This window comes from Paramormyrops kingsleyae, chromosome 7 (genome assembly GCF_048594095.1).
Source record: "Paramormyrops kingsleyae isolate MSU_618 chromosome 7, PKINGS_0.4, whole genome shotgun sequence".
NCBI classification, from domain to species: domain Eukaryota; kingdom Metazoa; phylum Chordata; class Actinopteri; order Osteoglossiformes; family Mormyridae; genus Paramormyrops; species Paramormyrops kingsleyae.
In genome coordinates, this window is record NC_132803.1 from 4,884,294 (window position 1) to 4,911,448 (window position 27,155).

General features: G+C 42.7%; 1 protein-coding gene across 3 annotated transcripts; it reads left to right on the forward strand.

Moving 5' to 3' along the window:
* tmem161b (transmembrane protein 161B) lies at positions 1 to 26,747 on the forward strand. Of its 3 annotated transcripts, none has more exons than XM_023843254.2 (12): positions 1 to 253; positions 7,518 to 7,621; positions 9,356 to 9,439; positions 10,945 to 11,042; positions 11,239 to 11,395; positions 18,569 to 18,720; positions 18,962 to 19,022; positions 19,107 to 19,247; positions 19,854 to 19,967; positions 20,805 to 20,979; positions 21,724 to 21,820; positions 23,286 to 26,747. In XM_023843254.2, exons 1-12 carry the CDS (start codon positions 155 to 157, stop codon positions 23,564 to 23,566), a joined length of 1,563 nt encoding a protein of 520 aa, XP_023699022.1. In that variant the 5' UTR covers positions 1 to 154; the 3' UTR covers positions 23,567 to 26,747. The 3 variants fall into 3 exon arrangements, with proteins under 3 accessions (XP_023699022.1, XP_023699030.1, XP_072570230.1); XM_023843262.2 differs by having other exon boundaries at positions 1 to 239; XM_072714129.1 differs by lacking the exon at positions 1 to 253 and adding an exon at positions 4,287 to 5,286.
* Positions 26,748 to 27,155: the final 408 nt, after the last annotated feature.

Here is a 27,155-nt window from a genome sequence, read left to right on the forward strand (position 1 = left end):
AGTCTGAGCGTGACCTCTACAACAGTTGAAAACACACTGAATGTAGAGGTACATAGAATGAGTTATGCATAATTCTGTATGAACAGATGCGAATGGAAGGTGCAGTCAGTTAAGGTTACTCATCCTAGGTATTAGTAATTTTTAAAAAGGGCTTATGTGCGCCGAGCCTCTGGATTTCCGGCTAGGGGTGCTTAGTGAGACAGCAGGTGTTGCTTGTGGTCCCGTACTGCTCCGACATGGTAAGTGGCTTTCGGTAGGTATGCGGGGAATTACCCACCTGTGCTGCGGGGACTGTAACACCCAGGTCCGCAAGCTAACCCAACTACAGTCAAATATGGCATGTAATGAGCTGCCATGCTAATTCATCAATTGCCAGATGTGCTTGGTATGCATGCTAGCCGGCTAGCGGCTTGTTTATTTTTTTTTTTTCTTTTTTTTTTTTTTCTTTTTTTTTTTGTTGTTCCTTGTAATTTGAGCACTAGCTTGCTAATTATCAGCAGGTCGAATCATTAATCTGCATTTTAATCTTCTTGGTAGAGCTTAGTGGACTACTAACATATAATGGCAAATAAAAATGTGAAATGTGTGTAGATCTTCCTTTATTTGTCTTATTCAATCAGTTCTCTCTGGAAGGGCCCCGGTAATGGTTTTAAACTTTATTCATGACCTTAAATTGTCCTCTGGTAATTGGTGCCCTGTGAACCGTTTCCTACCTATATTGTTAAGGTAATTCTTCTGCCTTCCCAATGACTACCAACTTAACATTTTTTACATTGAGCAAGTGTATAAGTTCTTAGACGCTGGTGATTTGCTAGTCAGCAAAGTCAGTTTTCTGGTATTGCTCTGTTTGCCTCACTTGTATATTGATTTGGGCAAAATGGTCTACTCAATAAATAAATGTTAATGCATTAAAGGTTTTGGTTGGTTGGCTGGTTTAGCAGTTGTCGTCATGAGAGGAAAAACATGGATTTGATATCAGAGCTTCAATTCATGTGTGTCATACAAGTCACATGTAAGAGAGGATGCTTCAGATTGAATCCTACATCATCTTGGGCCTGTACTACAAAGCAGGGTTACTGGCTTATCGGGGTAACTTGTCGGATTTAAGGTAGCCTGGGCAAAATGTAAGTGAACGAATATGAAGTCCATTTAAACTGTGGCACCTTAAATCCGACAACTTACCCCGATAAGCCAGTAACCCCGCTTTGTAGTACAGGCTACAGATGAGCTATGAACTCCAGTGCATCCACAGCTACTGTAAGTCGTCCTACGTAACTTAAGTCATACGGTCCTTGGACTGATGATGTCCATCGTCTTGTTTCTGTGAATAGTGTGCTATATACTAGGTATATTTACCTTGGATTGTAAAGTTTAATCTCTGTATGGTTGGTATAGTGCTGACACACAGAAATTCCCATTTCCATCATCCATCTTGAATCAAATGTGTGACCTTATAGCCTTTTATCTCAGGCTAAATTCCCCACATTTTTGTCCTTAGGTTCTTTGTAGCTTCTCTCATTCTTATGTTTAATCTTTGGTCAATTCCTATGGCCGTATCTTTTAATGTGCAGCATGGCATATAAATCACTCACGAATCAGACTCATTGCTAATGCTATATGCAACAACAATATGCATTAGTGTTGCCTTTAAATTGTACCAAGAAGTAATGCTACAGGTTTATACTGCAGACTTTTGTGAGGGGGGGGGGTTCTCTATGAAAAGTGTTATAGGACTCAGTGGATGTTTTGAAAGTGTCACAATGTCACAAAGCTTTACTTGAGAACCTGCTGCTGCAGAGATCTTTCTGTTTACAGCCTCACTATTGATGCTTGTAAAATAATTATTCCTGTTGTTTTTGCCCATGACCCTAATTCCTCTTACATTATTTCTACAATAAGTTTTCGGATTTTCCTGGTAACTACTTTAATAGAGGACAGAGAGTGATTGATCACACAGTCATGGTGGTAATCCCAGCAAATGCCCCCCCCCCCCCCACCACCACCACCCTTATTTTGCCCTTGGATTTTTTTTTTATGTTGGGAGGTCTGTTCACTGACAGATAAGTATATCCCATGCTGGCTTAATTTACTCAGCCATGGGTGCCTCTTTGGGCTCTCACTTTGACTTAAACAGGACAGGCTAAGTGACTCTCTATACTCTGATGTGGTGCCAACCCATCAGTGCATTGCACTTTTGTGTGCTGATAGGCCCAAATAATTATTTATCTCTTTGGAAGTACTTAAAGAATAAATTGGCACTTTTCAGGCTACCCAGTCTGACTCCCGCAAAGGTCCTGACTCTGGACTTCCGATCAAAATGTGGCAGTTCGCCAAATCCCTGTGTTCATACAAAGACTTCCCACCCACCCACCCTTGCTTCTGCAAGCTGGTGGCCCAGAAAGCAGTGAATTCCCCCCCCCCATTTGGACTTATTAAAAAGCTTCAGTAACTTTTCTAGGAGCTTGAAATTTCAAACCACTTTGAATGAATTAGGCATATCGGTCATGCGATAAGATTGTTTTGCTATCAGAAGTGCTTTATCGAACTTTATTTTAGAGAACAAAAGACAGAATTTTTCTATTTTGCTTTAAAAGGTTGTATCTGTAGAATAAAGTAGTTTCATGGTCACCTTTGCTTGTCGCGTGTAGTTTTCAGTTTTAAATAATGTCTTGTATCATCTCGATATTGACATTATCGATTAGCATTCATTCATTTCTAAATTCAGTTCTCCTAAACTAAAAGTTGAAGCAGTGAAAGTATGCAGAATAATTTTGAGCTCATCATTTCTAGAGTTAACACTGCATATAATCAAGAACAAAAACACTGTGTTTGTTTATGCCAGGTCATCCTTTGGACTGTTAATTACATCAGCTGGTGGAATCGCAGTGTCCTCATTGCTTATATATCTATAATGTAAATATAGCCGGAAAGCTGGTGGTGGCTGTGTGGAGGATCTGGTTCAGCAGGCAGTAATACTGAAATTGTAGAAGCAGAGAGCCTCACCGCATTCTATAAATTATGCACATCAGCAAAGTGAGACATGATGAATAACTGTTCACACGGCAGCGAAATCGTCGGGAAATTGGCTAGTGGGGGGAAGGCTGGCTTGTTATGACAGTCTTGTCTTATTCAATGTATTTTAAGATGATAAATTCCTTTGTGCAATAAAGGTTTTCTTTTGTTTGTGTGTGCAACTTGAGTTGGTATTGGGAAGATACCCCAGAGAGAAGTCATCAGTCGCTCTAAGGTCCTTATTTTGTTCTTGCTCTGCCAAACTCTAAGGGGCATTTGGTGAATTATGCTTATCTGAAGTAGGAACTGTAAATATCCTGTTGTCCCCTATATTCTTTAATACGCAGCCCAAAAACCTAACTGAAGACTTCCTCTGTGTGTCTGTATACTTGGAAGTCTAGGTTTGTGATTTAAAATTGTGATTTAATTAGATTTGGTGCTCTATCACAGTGCAGTGTATAGTACTTGAATGTAGTTAAACACCAGCCTTTTGCACAGATTAAACTCTGAAGTAGGGTGTGAAATAAAATAGTATATATCTGCATGTCAGTCATGGTCAGTCATGTTATGTCATGTTATAAAACCCCTGTGACTAACAGGTGAATGTTCTAGACCTGGGTGATATCACATCGATATTACATCGTGCATACGCAGTAATTACCGGGGTTCAGATGACAGGCGAAACATTTCGCCGGACGCCAGTTTTTCGGTACTATACAGACGTTTTATCATGCCCTCAATCTGTTAAGACAATATTATATAAAAAATTAATGCGATGCGTTTAAATAATCTTTAAGCTAATAATCTGTATAAATTTGACATATCTTTATGTTCATTAAATTCGCTTAGAGGAGCTCACCACATAATATTGTCGGTATACTATGGTTCGGTATACTAAGGTTCGGTATACTATGGTTTGGTATACTTCAGTGCTATATGGACTGGAGTGGCGGTGAAGAAAGGAACAGCTCAGCAGCCATGTCGTTTTTTAAAAGCGAAGATCTTCTGGGTAAACAAGGTAAAAAGACCTTGGAGGCCGTACTTTTTGCAGTTTAAGTTCAACACACTTATTAAACTTCAGGATGTGCTGGATTTGCACTGATTACTATCTTTGGGGTGTCATAAAATTAACCATTAATATTTTAACTGTACTACTAATCTATTTAACAAATTGTAGGCGTAAATAAACGTCTGTATAATACTGAAAAGCTGGCGTCCGGCCAAATGCTTCGCCTGTTCTCTGAAGCGCTGGTGATTATAATATGATATCGATGTGGTATCACTCAGTCCTAGAACGTTCCATGAAGATGGTAGAAAATGTTCTGTGTCGTTCCATTGGAGTGAAACCTTTACTTCCAGACTGGATGTCGAGATGGCCTGTTGCATGTTTCTTGTTCTTTCGTTGTGTGTTTTTATTTCGCATCAACTGTTAGTTTATCTACTTTGCCTTTAACATGTTTTTATTATAACTGTGATATTTTTTGCCCCTGGCTGTATGTGTGTGGAGTTTGCTTGTTCGTCTCGCGTTTCGTGTTTGCTCTGGGTACTTTACTTTCCTCTGGCAGTCAAGATGGGTAATTAGGTGAATATTTGTCTTTGAATTTGTGGTACAGTTTGATTGTGTGCCCCGAGATGGATTGGCGTCCCATCTAGGGTGATCCTTGCCTCTAGCCAATGAGACTCGTGGGAAGAACCGCATGCTCACTGTGACATTATAATGGTTATGAGGGTATCAATGGCTGTCATCAGTTGACAAGCTGGGCTGCTCAACCTGTTTGACATCCTGTTTCTTTCAATTAGTTGTGTTTTGAGCACGAGGATGTTACACATGTATTTAAATAGAATTATAATAACAATGAATGTCCTCACATAATTTTATATGCACATTTTCCCATCATTGCATGTGCTGGAATTACTTGGCTATTAATGTATCACACATTAATAATGTTTGCTTCTTTGTGAAATGGGATTTAATTATAGACCGGTTCAGGGTCTTTAACTTGTACCATTTCACAGTTGTCATTTGATTTTTTTTGGGCTCCATGTGTTGAGTCTCCAGTGGCACTCTGAGCTTCTTCTTGGAGTCCACACTGCTTGTTGTCTTCGTTCCTTCATCATATCACGGCCTAGTTGTTCTGACTGGACACTCCCAGCTGGCTTTGGGTGGACTCGGGGCGAAGAGTTTGATGGAAGGATTCTCACTGCTGTTGTGGACTTTCGACTTGTCCCTGATTTTGTTTCGAAAGCAGTTTTCCTGAATGGCTTACCGCTGTTGTAAGTTGGCACAGTAAATCAGACAGGTTTGTCCAGCTGATTCCGTGTCTGAGAACAGTCAGTCGTCGTCAGATGTTCCCTGGAGGCCAGTCTTGGGTGGCTAATTGTATCTTTGGGTCCTCTTTGTGAGTCTGGAGGCGCACGGCTCTTTAAAACTGCCAACGTTAGATTTGCTGAGGTGTTGGAAGACTGAGTATTTGTTTTATTTCATATGCCAGCTTTCGTTATTAAGCCTTTCTCCCCTCTTCAGTTTCCTGGAAGTTTTTCAGGACATTCTGCAATAAATCTATTGAATTTTTTAGGCAGGGAGGGGGGGCTGTGTTTTTCGGTTCAGTACCAACAACTAAAGTTTGGCATTTATGTAAGAGAACCACCTATTAAATTTTATACAAATATTTAAAATCTTATCCTTCCAATCTGGCTTACAGATTAATGTCTCTGATGTAGCCGTTCAGCTCCTGCTTGTCTGCTGTAGTGTTTCCTGTAATGTTTGAATGGTCGTCTTTCTGTCTTTGTCCGGTATTCTCCACCCACCCCCCCCACCCCCCACCTCAGGTCCAAAAAACATGCCAAGGTGAATTGGAGTTACCAGATTGTTTGTGTGACTGGTGTGTGTGTCCTTAGATTGGTCAGATCCCCATCCTTGGTTGTTCCTTGCTTTGCCAATCCGTCACAGGGCCACCGACACACCAGTCACATACACATGCAAGCCTATGAGAGATTTGGTAACTCCAGTTAACCTCAGCATGCTTTTGGACAGTGGGGGGAAACCGGAGAACCTGGATGAAACCCCACACATGCAACATGCGAACTCCACATGCATGTAACCTAGGCGGACCAAACCCTAGTCCCAGAGTTGTGAGGCAACAGCGCTAACCACGCATATCTGAGTATTTTATAGTTAAACATATATTTAGTTGACTGTCCTATTGTAATTTTGTTGTAAATTTCTTGAAATACTCAAAGTATAGTGACCCAGTTGAACTTGGCTCCCCCTCTTTGATATTTCTCCCCCAAGTCTCACTTGTCTGTAACTGGGCAGACGTTACAAGCCATTGACAATCTGTCAGAAATCCGATCAAGCCTTCCTGAATTTCCCTTGATGCAAATCGTTGGTCGCAACACAACTTGATTATTGATGATGATGATTGAAGGAACGATTCCATACATCAGAAATCTGTCATTTCTGTCGCAATTCTATTATTTGATTATTTTGTTAACCTAAATTCAAACCTTTTTAATGTCACTGACAAAAAGTCACAGATTACCTTGGGAAAATGATTACACACTATTAGTGGAATGAAAAGAAAGTAAAATCTTTGGAACATCAATTTTTATTGTTCTTTATAAACAGGGAAAATAAGAAAAGAAAAAAAAATCAAACGCATTAAAGGAAGCACTACCTGAATGGGGTTGGGGAGTTGCCGGCTCAAATTTACGGAGTGATGTTGCGTTTTTTTATTATTATTTTTTTTTTTCCCTCCTGTGGAAAAGGAAAGATCGATCTGCGAGCCAGATTTCATAATGCGTTATAAACATGTTGAGGGCCGGGACTTTGGTACGTCCTCTACGTGGTGAATGAGCCGACTTAATCCCTCGTCTTCCGCTACAGAAAATGGCTGATTGTCCAACGCAGTCATTGCCGTTATTTTAGTACATGTGTAACTCTGGCACTGCTAACTTTTGAATATTGATTAAAATCTTGTCTGGCAGCATCAGCCGAGATCCACACAGTGGAAAGATGCCGAGTTCTTTATTTTAATGAGCATCGACTGATACCGATATTTCAACTTATCTCTAACACTAACATTACTTTTTACTTAGCTAGTTGGTAACCTCATATTCTTCACCATTGGTACCAAATAGCTAGCAGAATGAATGACTTTTTCGCACTACAAAGACTGGGGCATTTCCCAAAAGCATCGTAGCGCGAAGATCATCTTAACCATTAAAGAATGTTCTGTGCTGCAAAACAGGGCTTCCCAATAGTGCCGATGTACAAGGATCGTCACCGTAGCGCAGAGATCGTCCTTTATGAATGTTAATGAGCCCTACCCTGCCATGCGCTGTTTTGCAAATTCGCGGCTATCCGTGCTGAGTTTTAATGGCCTGAAATGCGGAACCATTGTTGGGTCAGGTTGGCCGAGGAAGTTATTTCAAATTGACTGAGCTGGATCACTTTCGTGTTTTAACAGTGCCTTGAAAATGTATTTAACATTCTTCCCTCCCAGGGTGTGATTGGTGTTCAGCTGGTGGTTACCATGGTAATGGCCAGTGTCATTCAGAAGATTATACCTCACTACTCCTTCGCAAGGTGGCTGCTCTGCAGTGGTCGGTAAGACACGCACGCTTTCCGTCGCTCCTGTCATAATGCTTCTTAGTGACCCGTTTCATGATCAGTGTCTTAAAAAGGTACAGCTGCATTTATTGTTGTTTCTGAAATTACTATCCTCTTCCTTCTATGTTGATGTATTCATCAGCTCTGCTCTGTGTATCATATGGCTGTAGCAAATTCATTTTTGCCCTTAGGACATTAAATCAGTGTCACCCAGCATTAGGGCACTCCTGAGAGGATTGCGGCGGCTCGGTTATCGGGGGGGGGGGGGATGCACTGGCTTAATTTTCTCTAATTAGCACTTTGTGTTCTAGAGTCAACAGCTTTTGGGAGCACCCTGAATAATTAATGTGTGGTTTTCTGAAGTTTGGCGCGAATACGGGCCCGATCACTGCTCTGGAGAGTCTATTCGTTAATAAAAGCTTAATTAAGGAACAAACGTGGAAAGAAATATTACAGCTCTTTGAACCTCAGCCAGCTTCAGATGCATTTCAGTGTGACATGAAACCCCTTTGAAAATGAAGGGCCTTGTGTAAGTTTTTGGCCCTCAAAGTGAGTTTTGAGAGTTTTAAGTTCATCCCATAAGGAGGATAACTATAGACCATTGAAATTCCCTCCTCTTGCTGGCTTTGAAATGGGCCAGATTCGGGATACTCGCCGCTTCCCCGCGGAAGAGCACCGTTCTGAAGTCAGGTCTCTTTCTCATAGGCCTTAATTTCTCTATTGATGCTGAAAATGGCACCATTATGCTAAAAGGACATTCATAAGCATTTATGGATGAATGTCATGGGTCTTCCGTTCAGTTTCTGCGGTTTTAACTCTGAACATGCATATAACAAATCCGTTAATCCTGTTGCTTTAGATCAGATTCTTAGCATGATGAATCAGCCACAAGCTTTAAATAAAATCCTCCTGCAGTTGCTGATTGAGCTGCACAGTGTAACAAGCCGCCTTCCTCTCGTGAAATGCGCTGTGAAATGCTGCACCAGTTTGTTCATTCCTGTCTGCAAAGCTCCGACAGAGAGTGAGCGATGCAGCTAGACAGGTCCACTGTCCAAGCTTGGATCCTCACGCCGGATGGCCACTGCGTCCATCGCTGCTCTGCACTGCGTGTATTCCCCCCAGTGTCCAGCAAATGGCCACTGCGTCCATCGCTGCTCTGCACTGCGTGTATTCCCCCCAATGTCCAGTGGACGGTCACTGCGTCCATCGCTGCTCTGCACTGCGTGTATTCCCCCCAGTGTCCAGCAAATGGCCACTGTGTCCATCGCTGCTCTGCACTGCGTGTATTCCCCCCAGTGTCCAGCGGATGGTCACTGCGTCCGTCGCTGCTCTGCACTGCGTGTATTCCCCCCAGTGTCCAGCGGATGGCCACTGCATCCGTCACTGCTCTGCACTGCGTGTATTCCCCCCAGTGTCCAGGATAAGCTCTGAGAGAGTGTCCTGTCTGGCACTGCAAATGTTTTTCATTTGTAAGAATTTTTTGGATTTTGATGATGTGCAGCGGGAGGGACAGAGCAGCTGAATTCTGCCTCCTTGCAGGGTATCGCTTACTTTCGTTTTGCTCTTGTTGTCACATTAAGGGGGCGTACCTCCCCTTATGGCTGGGGGTGTCCTGTTAATAGTGCTCTGGTCTGAAGGATTGGCTACTTTTTCCTAGACCCTTTGGTGAGTCCTCTCTCCCTCTCTCTCTCTCTCTCTCTCTCTCTCTCTCTCTCTCTCTCGCTCTCTCAGCCTAAAGTGGTACCAGCATCCCACAGAAGATGAGCTGAGGAACCTTGCTGGGAAGCAGCAGAAAGGAAAGAACAAGAAGGACAGGTGAAGATCCAACTGGGTGGGGGGTGGGGTGGAGGCGCGGGTTGGTCGGGGAGGAAAAAAAATATGTAAGGTAATCATGTCAGACCCATGAGGTAGTTCACTAGATTTTATTTTTTCTCCCTTATAAAAAAAGAAGGTGCGTGCGTGTGTGCGTGTGTGTGTGTGCGTGCGTGTGTGTGCGTGCGCGTGCGTGCGTGTGTGTGTGTGCACGCACGTGCCGTTTATACCCCATTCAGACCTTCAGGACACTCGTCTTATTTACCCAAGCTGACATGCGGCACTGCCCTCCCCCTGACATGATGAAAGACTGTCTCTTTATCAGGGCGCCCCCACGGTGGCCAGTGTCACATCATATGCTGGAGATGAATTACGGTATAAGCGGCTACAGTCACACAAAAGCAGGGCGCGCTTTACTGATTTAAATTGAAGTCAGTGTCAGATGTGCATGTCTGCCTCTATTCTTCTCGGGTGCGTGGCTCCTTTCTGGGAGGGGTAAATCCGGTGACACTTGCTTGTGTGCATTTACAGTGCCCCCCCCACACCCCCCCCCACCTCTCCCAGGGCCCGCACAGGGGCCTCAGTGTTCTTTCTTCCCTTCTGGTGCCCACCCAACGTCAGGCCCAGCACCTGTGCATGGCTGGACTACCCGGGAGCCGTACCTTTCTCTGGTTAAATGTTGCCTTTTTTACAGCCCGTCCTCTTAATCCTGTGAAAAGCAGAGGGTGGGTAGTCGGGGGGGGGGGGGGGGCAGAGATTAAAAACGGCTGGTTATTTCCCGGTTTCCCTTGGAAACAGCCGAGCCAGTCGCTCGTGAGACCCGTTCGGCGCTGTCATCGCAGGGCTCGTCAGCTGGCTGTACACGGGGGGGGGGGGGGGACGCACGCAGGAGACGGTCCGCTGCCTGGCGACCGCCATGTCATGTGCCTGTACCTCTCCGATGCTTTACTTTCGTTTCCATTAGCCATGCCCGAGAGCTGCTCTAAGCTACTTATGAAGTAAAACCAAATTCATTACAGTCGTACTACATTTTAAGAGTGATCCCTCCCCCCTTCCCATCGCCAAATGCAGTAGCAGGGGCTTCTACGGTGCTGTGTCTGTAGGCTGTCCGTTCCCCAGACTTCTCTCCTTTCAGGCGTCATGAGTGGAGGTGCCCCCCCGCGGTTGGGGTCGTTGATGTCGCCATGCCGCCCACCGCGCTACCCATCAAATATTTATGTCTGATCGCATGTACCAAACATTTGCATTTCATCCTGGTGATGAACTCACCTTCTGTCACTGAGGTGGCCCTTTGCATTATGGGAGATGGTTATACATTATGTATTCTTTTGGTTAGTCTCTAGAATGTTAATATATGTTACGTCTCTGCATATAGCAATTTTTTTTTTTTTGGTTTTGTTTTGCTTTTTTGGCATTTGTGATGGACCTGAATTGACATTGAGGTATGCAAAATATTATAATATTTTTTTCCCCCATCAGACGGCTGTTTTTGCACATTATCTTCTCAGGAAGTACAACGGGCACATAGATAACAAACCGTTGACCATTCCCAAGGACATCGATCTGCAGCTGGAGACCAAGTCGATTACAGAAGTAGACACACTGGGTGAATGACCATTCATTCTGATATGTATGTTTTACTTGCTGTGCAGTTAACAAAATGCTTTACAGTGGTGCTCATAACTGTTCCATTGAACGCGTGTATGACAATCCTCATGTACATGCTGCCAGATTTAGGGTTGGCAACGTGATTCTTTGGCATCCCGATGTAACCCTACTTCCTTTCTGTTACCCCTCTCTAGCCTTGCATTACTTCCCCGAGTACCAGTGGTTGGTGGACTTCACTGTGGCAGCCACTGTGGTGTACTTCATCACGGAGCTCTACTACAGCCTGGCCGCACCCACTGGCGAGATGAACATCAGCGTGGTCTGGTGTCTTCTAGTGTTGGCCTTTGTCATGTATCCTTTGTGAGCTTAAGTTCAGTGGAATCTTGTTCAGTTGTCGGTTGAGAGCAAGATAGGGTTGATTGCTATAATATAACCTCGTCTGGATGATGACAAACCTTAGACCGGATCAGATTTCTCAGTGAGAGAACGCAAGAGTCATTGTTAGGCGATGAGTTGGGGAGAGCTTTACATAAGAGCAATGCTTCTCCTAAGTAAAGCAAGCTAAGAAACTCTGTGTCCATGTTAACTACAGTGAACAAAGTGCTTAGAGCCACTGATGTATTACTGTAGTGTCTATCCTGCGGAAGTTGTCTTCAGCGGACAACTGCATTAAATGCAGTTTGTGTGCACTTTATATCCGATGCCTTTTTCTGAAGCCTGTAATCATACGCGAGAGGAAATGTTCTAGTTTTATTCAGTGAATTGCTATGCTAGAAAGCTTTTCGGTCAACAATACAGACCAAAGTCAAGTGATGATGAACTCATCAGTTGCATTTTGACATGTTTTGGATTCCAATCCAAAGTCTCTATTGGTCAATGATATTGTTTTTGTTTTTTGTTTTTTTTGTTCTCAAAATTAAGCAAATCAAATATGGATCTTCTAGGTGTGATCACCAACCCCTCTATGCTGCAAAGCCTCTCATCAACAGCTGAGGCAGTATCAACTTAAATATGTGATTGTCCATAATAGCTGCCACATCTATACTGGCTTTCTCGTTATCCTATCTCCGTGTGCCATCCCTCCGCCCCGCACTGGTGAGCCGGTGAGCCCCTGCACTGAAACTTTGGGAGATGTCTCCAGTGATTTGTGGAATCTTGGCAGGACCTTCAGCCGCTGCCTGATTCTTATTCAGAGCGCTGAGGTGTTTGTGATGTGTGCCTCCATGCCTTTGCTGCAGAACACCTGTCTCAGTTCTCTAGATAAGTGCTTCCCATCCTGGTCTTCAGGGACCCCCGACGCTCCATATTTTTGCTCCCTCCCAGCTATCTGCTAGACATTCCACATTTTTGCTCCCTCCCAGCTATCTGCTAGACATTCCACATTTTTGCTCCCTCCCAGCTATCTGCTAGACATTCCACATTTTTGCTCCCTCCCAGCTATCTGCTAGACATTCCACATTTTTGCTCCAGGCAGGTAGCTGGGAAATACTGATCTATATCTATAAATATATTATTAGGCAAAGCTCTCTTGCTAGTTACTCAGTCCAGTAATACATGCAGTCTTACATTTCCTGAGTTTTCAAAGTTGTTATTATTATTGTTATAGAATTAAGAATTTAAGAATTTCCCTTGGGATAAATGAAGTTCATCTTATCTTTCTTATCTTATCAATGGTTGTGTACTTGCGGTTGCCGTTGCGTTGGAGGCCTGATCTTGTGTGCAGAGAGTGAAAGCTAGCGGTTCTGTTAAATGGCTTTGATGGAGACCAACATGAGGACAGAACTGTGGTATGATTTTATAATGGCTGCATAGTGTCGTCTTCCTCTGAGGTGTTTAATTGTTCTGTAACTTGTTGACATATTAAGGTTGTGTGCCATGCACAATAACTCCACATGCAAGTAACTGCTGTGTTTTTATCAGAATGATGAGGCTGAAAAAAATTACCAAAGGCATGAATTACCTAGTATATCTGGAACGGGGCAGCTTAAGCACATGTTAAATGGCCTGTTATATGAATAATATTTGACAGAGCTGAGGCATCTTAAACCAGTCATTGAGAAAGATTCCAGAGTCATAAGTCATCATTGCAATTGACAATAAATAAATAAAATATTTATCTGTGTATAAATATGTCATGCAGCGCCGGGGCAAAATTTCATGGAACCTCAAATCCACACAAGTTAAACATCAGGCATTAGTTTTGTTGGTTTAATGCAAGTAGGTCTTCAGTAGTGAGGAAAATGGACTTGGGATAGAATTGTGATTGTTCACTACCTTAGTTCACTGCTGAGGGGATCTTGCTCACAGATGCCTCAGTCACGTGTGGGAAGCAGAAAAGGGGCCTTATTCTCTATCGGTTGTTCTTTGCTCCATAAAAATGCATCGGATCCTTGTAATTAAGGCCATGCGCACTGGATGTCAAGCTCAGCCATGCAAGTTTGAGTTGAGGGTGTCTCAGTAACAAAACTCATCTTCATCGTGCGTTTTCCAATGACATACATGTTTCAGGTGATGTGTCTTCCAGGAGCCATTTTTTATTGTAACAATGGGAATTTCACATAATATTGAGTAAATCAAAGTAATTTTTTCAGTGGGAGTTAGTAGGGCATATACTAAATCCTAAGAAAGTACATATAATGCATGATTCACCACTGCTGAATGCTGCTGGCCCTGGTAGCTTTAGGGTCCTGGTGTTGTGCTAGTTTAATCCCTGGTGGGCTAGGGGCAGGGGGATCATTTGGGACTGGCGCCGAGGGTGAGGGGTAAGCCCAGCTAGATGGAGCTCCTCAGGTAGCCGGTGTGAAAGTGTGGCGCCTTCAGAGGCAGTTGGAATTGGACCGGGAGGCGAAGATGAAGGGCAAAATGGATACAAAAACGTAACAAAGGCTCGAGGGTGTTTTTTGGCACAGAAAGGAATTTGGATTTGATTGCCTGTGATCATCTAAAGCGTAGTTCTGCATGCCAGGCTTTGGGCAATAAGGCATGTGCTAAAATATATTATTGACAGGATCTTTTTCATCAGGGTCCCATTATGACTCGGTATTTCCTGAAGGAAGTATTTGGTACATAGATTGCACCTGCGTAGGTAGCCTTGCTGTATTGGGTTTCACCCAAGAATCCATTTTACATAAAGGGCCCAGATAAATGGTATGACAGTTGGCCCTCATCCAAGAGCTCGAACCTTGGACCTTTGGTCATGGCTGTAATTTGGCTGCTCTTTTACCAGTTCTCAGCCTTGTATTCATCACCATGTTTTTTTTTTTGTAAGATTCATTTAATGGCAACCTCATATATATTATTGTCTATACCTTGTGATCAGGGTAGCCATGTTTTTTTATTACTTGTTAAGAAAAATACATACGCACACTTTGGAACCGTGGAATACAGGCTGTGTATATGACTTTCCCGATTCCGAATTAAATGGGAGAAGAGAATTGTGAAGGTCCATAACTATAGAAGTAACTGTGGTGTCTTGCACTCACTACTTTTTTCCACTAATATGTCACCAAATCATAAGAATTATCCCAGTCACAGCCCAAGGGTTCAATCTGGCTTGATAGGAGTCCTCTGCGAGCAAGTATACATTTGGCAAAAGCCCACTATTTCCTGCCGTGGAGAATTGAAGATGCCGTATAGCCAGCAAGCCCTAACTGATTTGCTCTGCTGGGTCGGCGGCTGGGGGAGGCCGAGCTCCAAGATAATGATACAGCTGCATGTATGAATGGACCTACTCAGTTCCGGATTTATTTACGCTTGTCAGCCAGGATCCGGTAACGTGATGTGGAAATGCTGCCTGGTGTCTCGGCGGGACAGATGACCCCCGTGGTGGCTTGGGGGGGCCTACCTCGTGAGGTGGCGGTGCGTGACGTGATGACGTGAGTGTGCTCGAGTTTCGGGATACGGGCACCCGAACCCGTGGGCTCCTGAGCGCGCGCACGCATTCGCAGTAAACTGATAAGGTCATAATGAATTTAGTCAAGTGCTAGAATGACGTTGAAGGCTGAAGCTTTTGGGTGGCATCTCATTACCGTAATAAAAATGACTAGACGTCTTTTTTTTTTTGGTCACGAGTTTTCCCAAAGTCGAATGCTTACTGTGAGCAGCAGCTGCAAGGCTGGCTAATGCTATACTGCAGATCTCTGCCATCGGAAATCTGTACTATTCCGCCTCTTGGGCTGGCAGCAGGTCTATGGTGGTAGCCTGTCCAGCTTTGCTTTTGCCTTGATTACAAGTATACTTGGACTCCTGCACCTCCCCCTCTTCCTCCTTTTGATGCCTCCCAGCTGTTGACCCAGCGAGGCCTTTTGAGGGTTGGCTCTCCCCTCATTCCATGATAGCTATAGCAGGCCTTGCTATTCCATAAAGACGTTCTGGGGCAACCTTGCTCCACTGCTCTGTAGATTGCTGGCTCACGGGATTGGCATCTTATTAAAGAATACAAACCCAAGATTTGTGAATGCAATTACCAGATAATGTTCAAGTGTATACTAAGATGTTAAAAACATAGAAATAATTTACATGTGGTGATTGGCATCAAGTGTTTAAAAGAAAATGATAAAATTAGTCAAAAATAAATGGATAGACCCTTTCCCCTCCCAGCTATATGCACTATTCAAATCGTATCTTGATATATTTAGGCAGAGTAGTGGTCCATGATTTTTTATATATATATATATATATATATATATATATATATTGTGTGTGTGTGTGTGTGTGTCTATATATATATGAATGGTGCGACTTTTTTTATATATATATATATATATATAAAAAGTCGCAGCACTCAGTAAGCAAAGGTGATGTTACCTGGTTGACTTCGTTTTTAAAAATTGCAAGACGGAGGCATACGTAGGGTAACGATATTGTAATGTGCAGTATGTGTTTTATTTTACTGAATGCTTACACCTTTAAAATATTAAGGTCTTTAATGTTAAGTGCACTTTCAGTGGTTGTCGGGCTTCTGTTTTTAGAGCCATCTGCCAAATAGGTTATAGATTCTTAGATCGTTAGGGTCCTCCTGAGTACCTGCGAGTGTTTGTATCTATGGTGTATGCCTTTTCAATGCCTATTTGAAAGCGTTGAAATTCAGATTGTACTTGCCTCTAAGTAGAATTTTTGCTGACAGTGAACAACTTGTACATCACAAGTCAAAATAAATAAATGTTAAAATATGGGTCATACTCATGAACAGAAAAATGTTACTATGAAATACTGTTTTTTTTTTTTTTTTGTGTAGAGCAATTGATATTATATAAAATGAAAAATTAGTGGTGAAACTCACAAACATTCATGATCTCTTCTCACGGTTCTGGAAAATGGAACCACAATGTCCACCCCGAAGCTGCAGCCTGTTGAGCTGTGTTACGTTACTAATGTTACATTTTTCACTTCACAATTAACACTATAACACATGTAAATCAGGAAATTGTTATCCTGTTTAAAGTTAGAGCAGACTGTATATTTTGTATACTGTGCACATCATTGACTTCCAGCTGCATGTGTCACGTGACTGGTTTGGTCTAATCGTGATCGAGTGATTGTACCTGCACTAACAGCTAAGCTAGTTTTATTACCTCAAGATGGATAATAACCTGGCTTGCCAGCTCTCATGCTTTTGCTATGACACTCAAGCTTCCGGACTATAATGCAAGAAATCTTACAGCAAATATTATAATTCCATGATGAACCTAAAATTAGCTACATCAAAAGCATTGAGGTAGTTCGCAAACCCTACAGACTATTTACAAGGTAATTAAACTGTTACATACATGTAAGTGTGTGTGCAGACTGATCTCGAATCGAAAATCTCACTCCAGCCAGCTGACCAAAGTTGGCGATTTGATAACCCTGAGACTGCAGAGTAAACCCACATTCAAGTCAGCAGTGTGGGAATATTTTGGTTATCCAGTATAGCATAGTATTGTATGTATTTATTTATTTATTTTCCCCACTTTTTTCCTTATTCTTGTTCACCCCCCCCCCCCACACCACTTTCATGAGGTGGCCGCCTGGGATGCTTTTCCAGCTGTCCTGAAGGAGCTCCTGCATAAATGCTGAGCAATCATTGGCCGCTTTTCCTTCACTCTCTGGTCATGGTACTCCAAAAGCATTTCTGCTGTGTTTAGGTCAGGTGGCCAGGTCATGTGACGCAGCACTTTTGTGATAGTGGCTTGGTGTGTGTGTGTGTGTGTGTGTGTGTGTGTGTGTGTGTGTGTGTGTGTGTGTGTGTGTGTGTAAATAAATGAGTATACTCTATTAAGTGGGCTAATTGTTCAGTTGTAAGTTAAAGCCACACATGAGCTGTTACAAATGAAAACAGAGTGTGCTCAAGATGAAATGCAAATACAGGTTTTCCTTCCCTGTTTGCCAATATGTCTATACTGAATTTTTTCTTAATGCCAAATGGATATCAGTGTTGCAGCTACAACATAAAAGCATTTCATTCCACTATATCCACCGATATTTTTTTCTCCGTTTATGACATTGCTCTCAAAGCAGAAAGTGAATAATTATGAACAAAAAGACTACCTAATTGAAAGCTATATGGCAAATAGTTCTACAAACAGAAACTGGAAAGACCCTCATTTTAATGTATTAACCTTAAAAAATAAAGCAAATATTGTAAACTATGTTTTTCTTAACCTTTGAGCCATTTGCCAATATTTTAAAACACAATGTACCAGGAACAATGACTAAATATCTTTAAAAAAGCCCTAATTTTAATGCACAATAAAAGTATACCGATATAAATGATATTGTCATCCTATATTTCGTTTTGAAAATATATTGATATACCATAAAAATTGTATATACCGCATAGCCACAAGGTGAAGAGTATATCTGCAGATTGGATGATGGTGTCCTTTCCCAAAAGAACACACGCACATAACGGGGAAAAGTTTTATGAAGTTCAAAATGATTCAAGTATTCAAAATATCAGTCAGTCAAAAAGCAGGTTTGTGTGACCCTAAACTGTATGTATATTGCTGTTTTGTGATAAAATGCGGATAGGGGAGCCTATTCCCTTCCGTCCTGTGTGAATTTGGCCAGTGTAATATCCCGTTTGCATGTGGAATGATCAGCCTGCATAGCTACACACCACTGCAGTCTAAACCACGATTTTCCCTTGTCTCTTCATGTGCCTTGAATTGTTCGGTCTCACAAGATCGACCTGGTTCTTTGCCGTTGAAGCTTTCAGCTAAAGCGGCTCATCGTTTATCTGGAGGAAGCAGGTTGGATGCTTCATGTGAGGTTGACATGGTGGGATCCTTTCTTGGGCTTGAACCTGCAGCCATTGGATTTTTGATTGATGTCCTTAACTGCTTCATTCCTTGCTGCTATGTACCTTCATAAATCGTGAATTTCAATCATACTGATTGTCTGCAAGATTTTTGAGAAATTCAGTTTATTACTACACTAAACGGGGGATTTCTACACTAAACTCTGTATATAATATTGTTAAAAGGACCTGAATTTGATGTGTCTTCTGTTCTTGGGACTTTCCCTTAACGTTGCCGTCTTCAGGAAGAATCTCTTCTCTCTGACCATGCACTACTTCAGGGTGGAGGAGGGTGGAGAAAGATCACTCTGCATCACCTTTGCTTTCTTTTTCTTCGTCAAAGCCATGGCCATTCTGATTGTCACTGAGAATTACCTGGAGTTTGGCCTTGAAACGGGTAAATGCTACAAGGCATGATTAGCGTTTGCTGTAAGGTGTGTGTGTGTCCGTGTCCTTGTCCGTCCAGGTATACCTGTTCCAGTTACCAAAATGGCTGACAGTTACCATGCCTTTCATTACTTGATGCTTTTAACATGTTGCTAATACCTTGCCGCCGCCTTCTGCTTTTGCCGATTTGCTCGTTGCTTTGTTCCTGAAAGTCTGCCTGTTGCACTTATGGTAATTCTGCCGCTCTGTAGGTTTCACAAACTTCTCGGAGAGTGCCGTGCAGTTTCTGGAAAACCAGGGCTTGGAGTCACAGTGAGTTTTCGGTCCGCCGATATAAGCGGGTGTGCGCCGTGCGGTCTGTGGGTTCACACTCGTCCACGTGCCCGCTCTCACCAGGGGGCCCATATCCAGGCTGACGTTCAAACTGATCCTGGCCCTGCTGTGCTCTCTGATCGGAGCCTTCCTGACCTTTCCGGGGCTGCGACTGGCTCAGATGCACCTGGATGCCCTGAACCTCACCACAGCCAAAGTTACGCAGTAAGCAGCTCGGATGCGTTTGCTGTTACCGCCGTCGGCAAGTTGCCCCCAGCAGGGCAATCAAAGCTGCTAAGCGGCTCTCGGGGGCAGGGCGTTTGGTTGCCCCTCCCACAAAAACCCTTCCTCCATCTGGCTATTTTTCTCCTGTGTCTGATTGAAAGAATATTCATTTAGCCGTGATTGTACATGATCGCATGGGCTTAGCTCACCAGTGAGTATCCTTGTGTTGCTCTTGTTCAGTGACACGATTCATATGAGAACAATGGGATTTAATTTGTTTTTTTTTAAAGGCGCTGTTCCTTTTCTGATCTTACTAAAACTCCATTATGGCAATGCCGCCATTTCTGCGAGACCCCGTAGGCTGTAAAGAGTTAGTCCCTCTGTGTTGCTTGCAAAAAAAAAAGTTGATCTACTTCCACAGATGTGAGAGGAGAAAAATTAATTTGTAAAATTAAGATTTTCAGAGGTTATGACGTCATTGTCTAGAAGAGCACTGTAAGCCAAGTCTTTGGGATCCGCTGGGGGAAACTGGAGTGAAGTGTTTTCCTCCTTGTTTTGTGAAAAACACTGTATTTGTTTCTGCCCTGATTTCATGGCTTCTTGCAGGACATTGCTTCACATCAACTTTTTGGCCCCCCTGATAATGGTACTCTTATGGGTGAAACCTATCACCAAGGACTACATCATGAGCCCCAGTCTGGGGAAGGAGAGTCAGCCTTTGTGAGTCTCCTGTTCCTATTCATCTTTCTGTGTTTTCTCGCCGCTTGTGTGTGTGTGTGTGTTTGTGTTTTGATGTTTCTACTCGTTTTCATTTCGTGTCTTAGTTATGTTTGAACCTTTTATTAAATCTGCATCAATTGACAAACTTTTTCTCTTATATTGAATGGCTTTAGGCCAATCTGAATGCAGTCTGGGAGCTTGGAGACGCAGCTGAAACTATAAGTGGTTGAACTGGGCCGCTGTTCACTGCAGCCTCATAGAGCTGTGTGCAGCAGTACAGATTTCTTACTGACAATAATATGCATTAATAAATTGTTGCCTCACTTAAATGAGTTCATACATGCAGCAGGTAGCCCAGTGCAGTGTTTCCCAATCAGGTCACTGGGGACCCACGGACAGTCCACAATTTTGCTCCCTCCCAGTTTCTGGAGCTTGTGGACTGTCCGTGGGTGCCCAGTGACCTGACTGGGGAACCCTTGCTTAGCGGTTGATGTGAAGGGAAGCTGACAGTGTTCGTGAGGCCCATGGGATGGGTTTGTCGTTTCTGGGGACCCACTCAAAACGTCTCCCTCCCCAGATGTTTACAATATATTGGTAGCGTTTAGAGTCAGAGGATCGTTAGTTAGCTAGCTAGCTGCTTAGCAGCACATGCTGCTTCAGCATCTCCTAAATAACCAACATGCTTATTTTAATAATAAGTGTGGCTCAGTGGCCACATGCAGTTGTCTGGTTTGATTGCTGCTAAACATCTGCAGCTCCACAGCGAGGCTAATGCTAATGCTACACGTAAGCGAGCGTGAGCCGCCGCCCTGACCCACCCGGTGACCCCCCCCCCAGGATGACGGAGAGCACATATGACACTCTGCGTCTGTGGGCCATCCTGCTGCTGTGTGCTCTGAGGCTGGCCGTCATGCGCTGCCACCTGCAGGCCTACCTCAACCTGGCCAAGAAGGGGGTGGAGCAGATGAAGAAGGAGGCAGGCCGCATCAGCACCGTCGACTTGCAGAAGATGGTAACCCAAATTTGGGGGCAGGGGGTGGGAATACCTGTATGGTGGACTTGCTTTAATCATATGATATTTTGCCCCTTTATATGAGATTGTGTACCACAACCCCCCCCCCCCAAAAAAAATAAACTTTGTCTCAGCAGAATTAAACACTTTGAGGCCCCATAGACTTGAAGGCTGAGACTGAAATGTTCTTCAGATACAGCATCAGACTTGAGGCTTGGGATTTGCCAGTGAGCAAAGGACCATCCTACTAACTGCCTCAATCTCAATACAGGCCAGCATCCCCTCATTAAAGTGAGGGATGATCTAAAGCTGTAATACTGGCCATTACCTAACTCTCATTTCATCTTGATAACTTCTAAAACCTGTAACAAGAGTATTCTGTACCTGTAAAACTTTAATCAGCTACTTGTGGTTTATCCACATCATATAAGATGTCTGACCTGGTCCTTAATCCAGATGGCCTCAGTAACTAGTGAAATTATTTGCAGACCGAGTTGTGGCTCCTGGGACCTGGAGTCCCTTGAATGCAGTAGCCCAAATGTGCTGCTGTCCTTGGTTATGTTTTATGCACATCACCTCTGCATAGCTCAGGATACGCCTCGCAGACGCTGGCATAACTCCCGCACTTCGGTGTTCCGTCACCGATAAGATCCCCACCCGTTTTGGCTCTCGCTTACTGACTGTGAGCTAAGAGACTGTGAGCTAAGAGACTGTGAGCTAAGAGGCCTTTTCTTTGTGTCCTAGGTGGCGCGTGTTTTTTATTACCTTTGTGTGATTGCCCTTCAGTATGTCGCACCCCTAGTGATGTTGCTGCACACAACCTTGCTCCTCAAAACTTTAGGTAAGAGTTAAGTGCTGTTCAGCACCATGGTCTCTCACATCCAAGGTTTGATTCCTGTGTGTGCAAATGTGTGGAATGTGCATGTTATCATCATATTTGCCTAGATTTCTTACAGTGCCCTGTTTTCCTCCAGCAGTCCAAAATTCATCTGTGCTTTGTTTTTCTTATGGTTTTATTGCAGTGTTTTTGTGATTGCATTTGCTGGATGGGGAATACATATGGTTTTGGAATCAGTCTGCCTCAGTGGCCGATGCTTTCTCATCAGATGGATAACTCAAAAAGTATTCAATGAATGTTTTTCAACCTTTGCAGAGATGTGGAACTACTCAAATTTTGAGAAAAATCGCATCAACAATGAAACAGTGTCGCATAGTGATGGCAATGAAAAGGGCAAGCCACAGACGCTTATCCTGTTAGCACAATAACTCAAAGTGTTTCACTGATTTTTTTCAAAGTTTTCAGACACATTGTATGAGTGACACACTGGAACTAGACAAATTTTGAGACATATCACCCCAAATCTAAAACAATACCACTTGATGGCAGTGGCATTTTAGTAATTCATTAATCTTATTAGTACTTCTGAAAAAAATGTAATTAAATGGATAGGATCTGTGTGGCTTCAGAAGTCCTTTAGTCTTGCGAACACAGTAACTTTGAAAGTATTTAATGGATCTTTTTCAAACTTCCTATGAACTTTGTATGGGTCACTGGTTCTGAAACTTTGGGATGTGAGATGATTTTCTGAATCTTATAAATAAGGTTTATAAACACCCCCCCCCCCCTCTCTGGCACATTTTATTGGTAGTAGTGCAGTAGCTCCTCAGTAAAAAAAATATCAGCAAATTTTATTGTAGGGGAATCGAATCGTATTTATAAGTTTGAGAATCATTGGTATCGGTGATGATTCATTTTGAGACTCATTGCACCAAATTCGAAGGATTGTCACTTAGTGGTGGCCCATGAAAGCACAGCCACAGAGCAGATTTGGTGAACCTGAACATATCAAGACAAGTCACACAAATTTGGGCTGTTGTTAAAAGTGTTTATAATGATGGGGAGAATATGTAGGAGCGCTAGATCTTGTAGATGGTGGGGGGTGTGATAGAAGTGCGGATTTATTGGGGCGGGTGATGAGGCTGTCCGCCTGTCCGATGAATACATTGTTGTGGTTCCAGCACCATTTGTTTGGGTTTTTTTTTTTTTTTTTTTTTTTTGTCTTTTTGTTTTTCTAAATATTTAGCATTTCCCTTATTGTGTGGTGATGTGGCATTCTGCACTGAGCGTGCCCTTCCTCGCGCCCTTCCTCGCGCCCTGTGTTTCCTGGAATAGGCTCCAGACTCACTTCGAATTTGTACAGACAGGCACGGTCTGATGGATGGATCCTGATGTCATTGTGTTGTGGGTTTTTGACATGTGGCTGCTGTCCTTCCATCCTTTCTAATATGTGTGCTTTCATCATCAGGTGGTCACTCCTGGGCCCCGTCCCTGGAGCCGGGAGAGCCTGGCCCCTTGGCTGTGAACTCTGACCCCATGGCTGCCGCCTCTCCGGAGCCCACGTCCATCCCGGGGCTGGCTAAGGCGTCGGTGGCTCAGCTCTCCATGGCCCTGGGGGGTCTGCAGACTGTGTTCAGCCCCCTGCTCTTCCGCGGCCTGCTGTCCTTCCTCACCTGGTGGATCGCTGCCTGCCTCTTTTCCACCTCCCTCTTCGGTCTGTTCTACCACCAGTACCTCATGGCGGCGTAGGGCTGTGTCCTGCCCCATTCCAGCACCTGGGGGCCAAGGCAGTGGGAAAGGGGGGGTGCTGTTGTTCATCCTGCCCTCAAGTGCTTCCTCCTGGGTTCCTCTACAGTCTCTCTTCAAAAACCTGGAGACGTGAGTCTTAACACGATGAACCTTGTATACGTGTGAGAATCTGTCCACACGTCCCACCGCCCCCTAAAAGAGGTCTTACCTCTGGCCGCTTGGAGAGATGGCTCATTTCAGAATGGAGGCTCTGAGATTTCACCATGTGGACAAAAAGGTCACAATTTCAACTGTCATGGTCTCCATTGTCTGAGCCAAGCTGAGAGAACAAATGGGTACTATGATCACGTGACAAAGACCATTAGGATACATTAATATTGTTTTAATGAACATACATACATGGAATGCACACAGAAATTTAATATAATGTGTTTTACAGAGATTTTTTTTCTTCTAAAGTAGAAGCTGAGCCATATTTAACAGAAGTACAATTGTTTGTTTCCTATTGGATGACGACGCTGTCAATCAACGCAGCTTTGCAGGTGGAAGCATTTCCAACTGGACTGGAGATGGATGCTGCTGTATATTACAGTGAAGACGATGCTGTGCCAGTGTGGGAGTGGACAAAAGCAAGGGTCAGGGGGGGCTTGGCGTGCAGTGGTGTGTGACCCCTGGGATGTGGCATTGAGGCATTCTGCTTTGTTTGCCTTCTGTGGTAAAATGAAGTAGAGCATGGGGGAGAAAACAAAAATCAGAGCCCATTGTATCAGCATAATCAGAAGTTCCCCCCCAAGAATTTTTTAGTTGGAATTCAGCGATTTAAAAAAAACAAAAAAGGTGCCAAGTCTTAGCGTCTAAAAAAAATATATATATAATTACTGTAACAATTAGACTGAACCAATACTTGTCTGTGTTTTCTAAAGAATCATTTAATTATTGTTATTTTATTAGTAGTATTTTAATTATCATTTTAAAATTGCCTGATGCTTTTGAGTGCTGGGTTAATAAACATTTTTAATAAAGTCAGAGCAGAATTGCACAACAAAACAGGGTATTTATTTATTGCATGTCTGGTTCATAATATCAAAGCAGTTTTAGGTTTTGTTTGACAGCTGGTCTAGTTCTGTGAAAACACATTGTATTCATGAAGAAAAGTGAAATGAAAGGGAAAATTCTTACAAATGACTGTCGCCTGTCTAGGTTTGCGTCTGGTCGTATGATTGTAATTGTAATTGTTAATTGCCAGTGTTGGGTGGTATCTCGGTGGGAATCAGAGATGGCATGAGATACAAGTGTGTTTGTTCCCATATAACTGCTGTATGTATCTCTTTATGCCAGTCATCAGGATCAGCTTCTATCCCTTAATTCATCAGACAAGAAATTAAGTTGTTGCAATTGCCCTTCAAAAATTGTATCTGTTAGTTATGTGGATGGTATGCTTTGACAAAATGAATGGTCTGGCTTTCATACATCGTTACCTTTTTGTTTTTGTCCTGTATTGTGATTTTCTCTACTGGGGGGGACTTTTGGACGTCTGCCCTTTCATTATTAAATCGTACTGGCCACTAACACCCAAGTTAAATGTACAAGGTATTCTTGCGTGCCTTAGGTACAAAGCCCCTGTTCTCTGTGATCTGTTTGCATTCTTTTGTGGAAATTGCATGCATGCCATTCAGCATTCAGCAGGCTGTTCCGTGGCTGCGGTGACATGTGTCACGTCGACGTGTCCGAGGCTTCGGGTCGTCAGCCATTCACACTCCCTTATTCTGACATTTTTAACGGTTTCAAATCTGGCATGAGAAGCGAGATGCTGGCTGCACACCACAGGTCACAAGGATCTTTTTAATCCCTCTTTTTCTTTTTTTAAGGAGAGCTCTGTTGATCTGTCTTAATTTAGTCTGACCACGCCAGGCATGTACGGTGTGTTCCCATAGGAAACCAGACCTGCAAAACGACAGTTCTGAAGAGGACTTTCATGTGGAACACCTTTTAAAACGGAACCTTCCAGATGCATTTGTCGTTCCTTCACTTGAATCAGTGCAGCACAGTTAACGCAAGCCCCCAAATATAATGTTTGGTTTTCTTGAAATTACGCACCCCCATGTATTCATTAACAAATATTAATGTTATGCAGTTGTGTCCCTTTTGTCACATCTGACTCAGCAAGGTGGGTCCATTTAGCCACCTGTGTTTAATGTAACAGATTGATCTTCAAATGTAGTCACTTTTGGAATTGTGTTAATTGGTTCGCACATCAATCTGTAGTCAAGCGCATACGTAATCATGTACTTAATAATTAAAAAAATATATACCAAAGACTGTCATTAAATTGTTTAGATTTACTTAATGGGGAAAAAATTGCCTTCTATCCTTTCTTAATCATGATTTTTTTATTGCCCGTTGAATGGATGTTGTGTAGTTCTTGGAATGTCTTACATTAATTAGGTGTTCTGAATTTAAATCTGTTGCAAAATCTAACTTTTAAGACACTGAATGATTTTTTTGAAGGCATTGTCTGAACACTTTCATTTTTTTGACATGATTAAGACTAAATTTTTTAAAAAGCGTATCAATGTAGTAGTAGTATCAAAATTATTAGGATTAGAGAATTTTATTTGTATAAAACACTGCGTTTAACTGCTTAAACATGCCATTAAATTTTGCTATTTATAGTCTAGTTTTTTTTCATTGTATTAAGTTGTGTTGATCTCAGATGCGATGTTTTGGTTAAAGAAGGTGACCACTTATCTTACATCTAAGGAAATGTGTCATCTAAGACCACAGCGGTCATGACAGTGTCCGTAATGACAATGATGGCCAGTTTAGCAGGCGATAACAATTACTTTTGTTCTGAATATTATGTTACATAATGTTTTGTGCACCAGGACCCGTCCATTTGTTTATTTGCCCAAAGTTTTAATATCATGACCATTTTATCTGAAAGTCTGATTGGTGTTTAGTCGGTCGATCTTCCTCTTCTCTCTTTATTGATTTTAAAAAAAGGCTGCAATATGAAAAACCGGCGAGTGTTATTGTAATGATAAAAATTTCACAGCTAACAAAAGATAAGATTTGCCACCTGGACCAGACAATTCCTTTTTATTCGTTACTTCGGTATCGGTGACTTAAATGGCTCCATTTTCTTGCAAACCAAAACAATAAAGTTACTGTTGTCAAAGAATTTCAGGTTTACTTGTGTTCTCTTTATGTTTGTAGATTTTTTTTTTTTTTTTTTTTTTTTTTTTTTAAAAAGGTAAATGTTGTGGGAATGTCATTGTAGGGTGAGTGATACTCGAAATAAACACTCCATTCTGTCGACCAGGTCAGATAGATAAACAGCAGGCCCTTCAGATTTCAAAAGCCTTTGAGTTCTTCCTCCTTAGAAATTGTACTTCCCATTTGACAGGTGCTTTTTTTAAAGGTGGGGGGAGGTGGGGAAGAATCCCAACCGTGAGAACGTAGCAATTAGTAACTGTGTTTGCTTTATTAACCTGCTGCCGCCTATTTTCCTCCCAGTTTCTTGCAGCCTTAAATGAGGTTATTGGCGTTGGGAATTGAAGGCGAAGTCAGGGTCAACACAGTATTAGTT

Excerpts from the sequence above, each read along its gene's own strand:
- tmem161b (XM_023843254.2), top strand. The coding sequence starts at position 155 with ATGTGCGCCGAGCCTCTGGATTTCCGGCTAGGGGTGCTTAGTGAGACA. Across the intron at positions 11,396-18,568 it reads CTAGTGTTGGCCTTTGTCAT|GAAGAATCTCTTCTCTCTGA; the intron begins GTATCCTTTGTG and ends TGCCGTCTTCAG. Across the intron at positions 20,980-21,723 it reads CCGTCGACTTGCAGAAGATG|GTGGCGCGTGTTTTTTATTA; the intron begins GTAACCCAAATT and ends TTTGTGTCCTAG.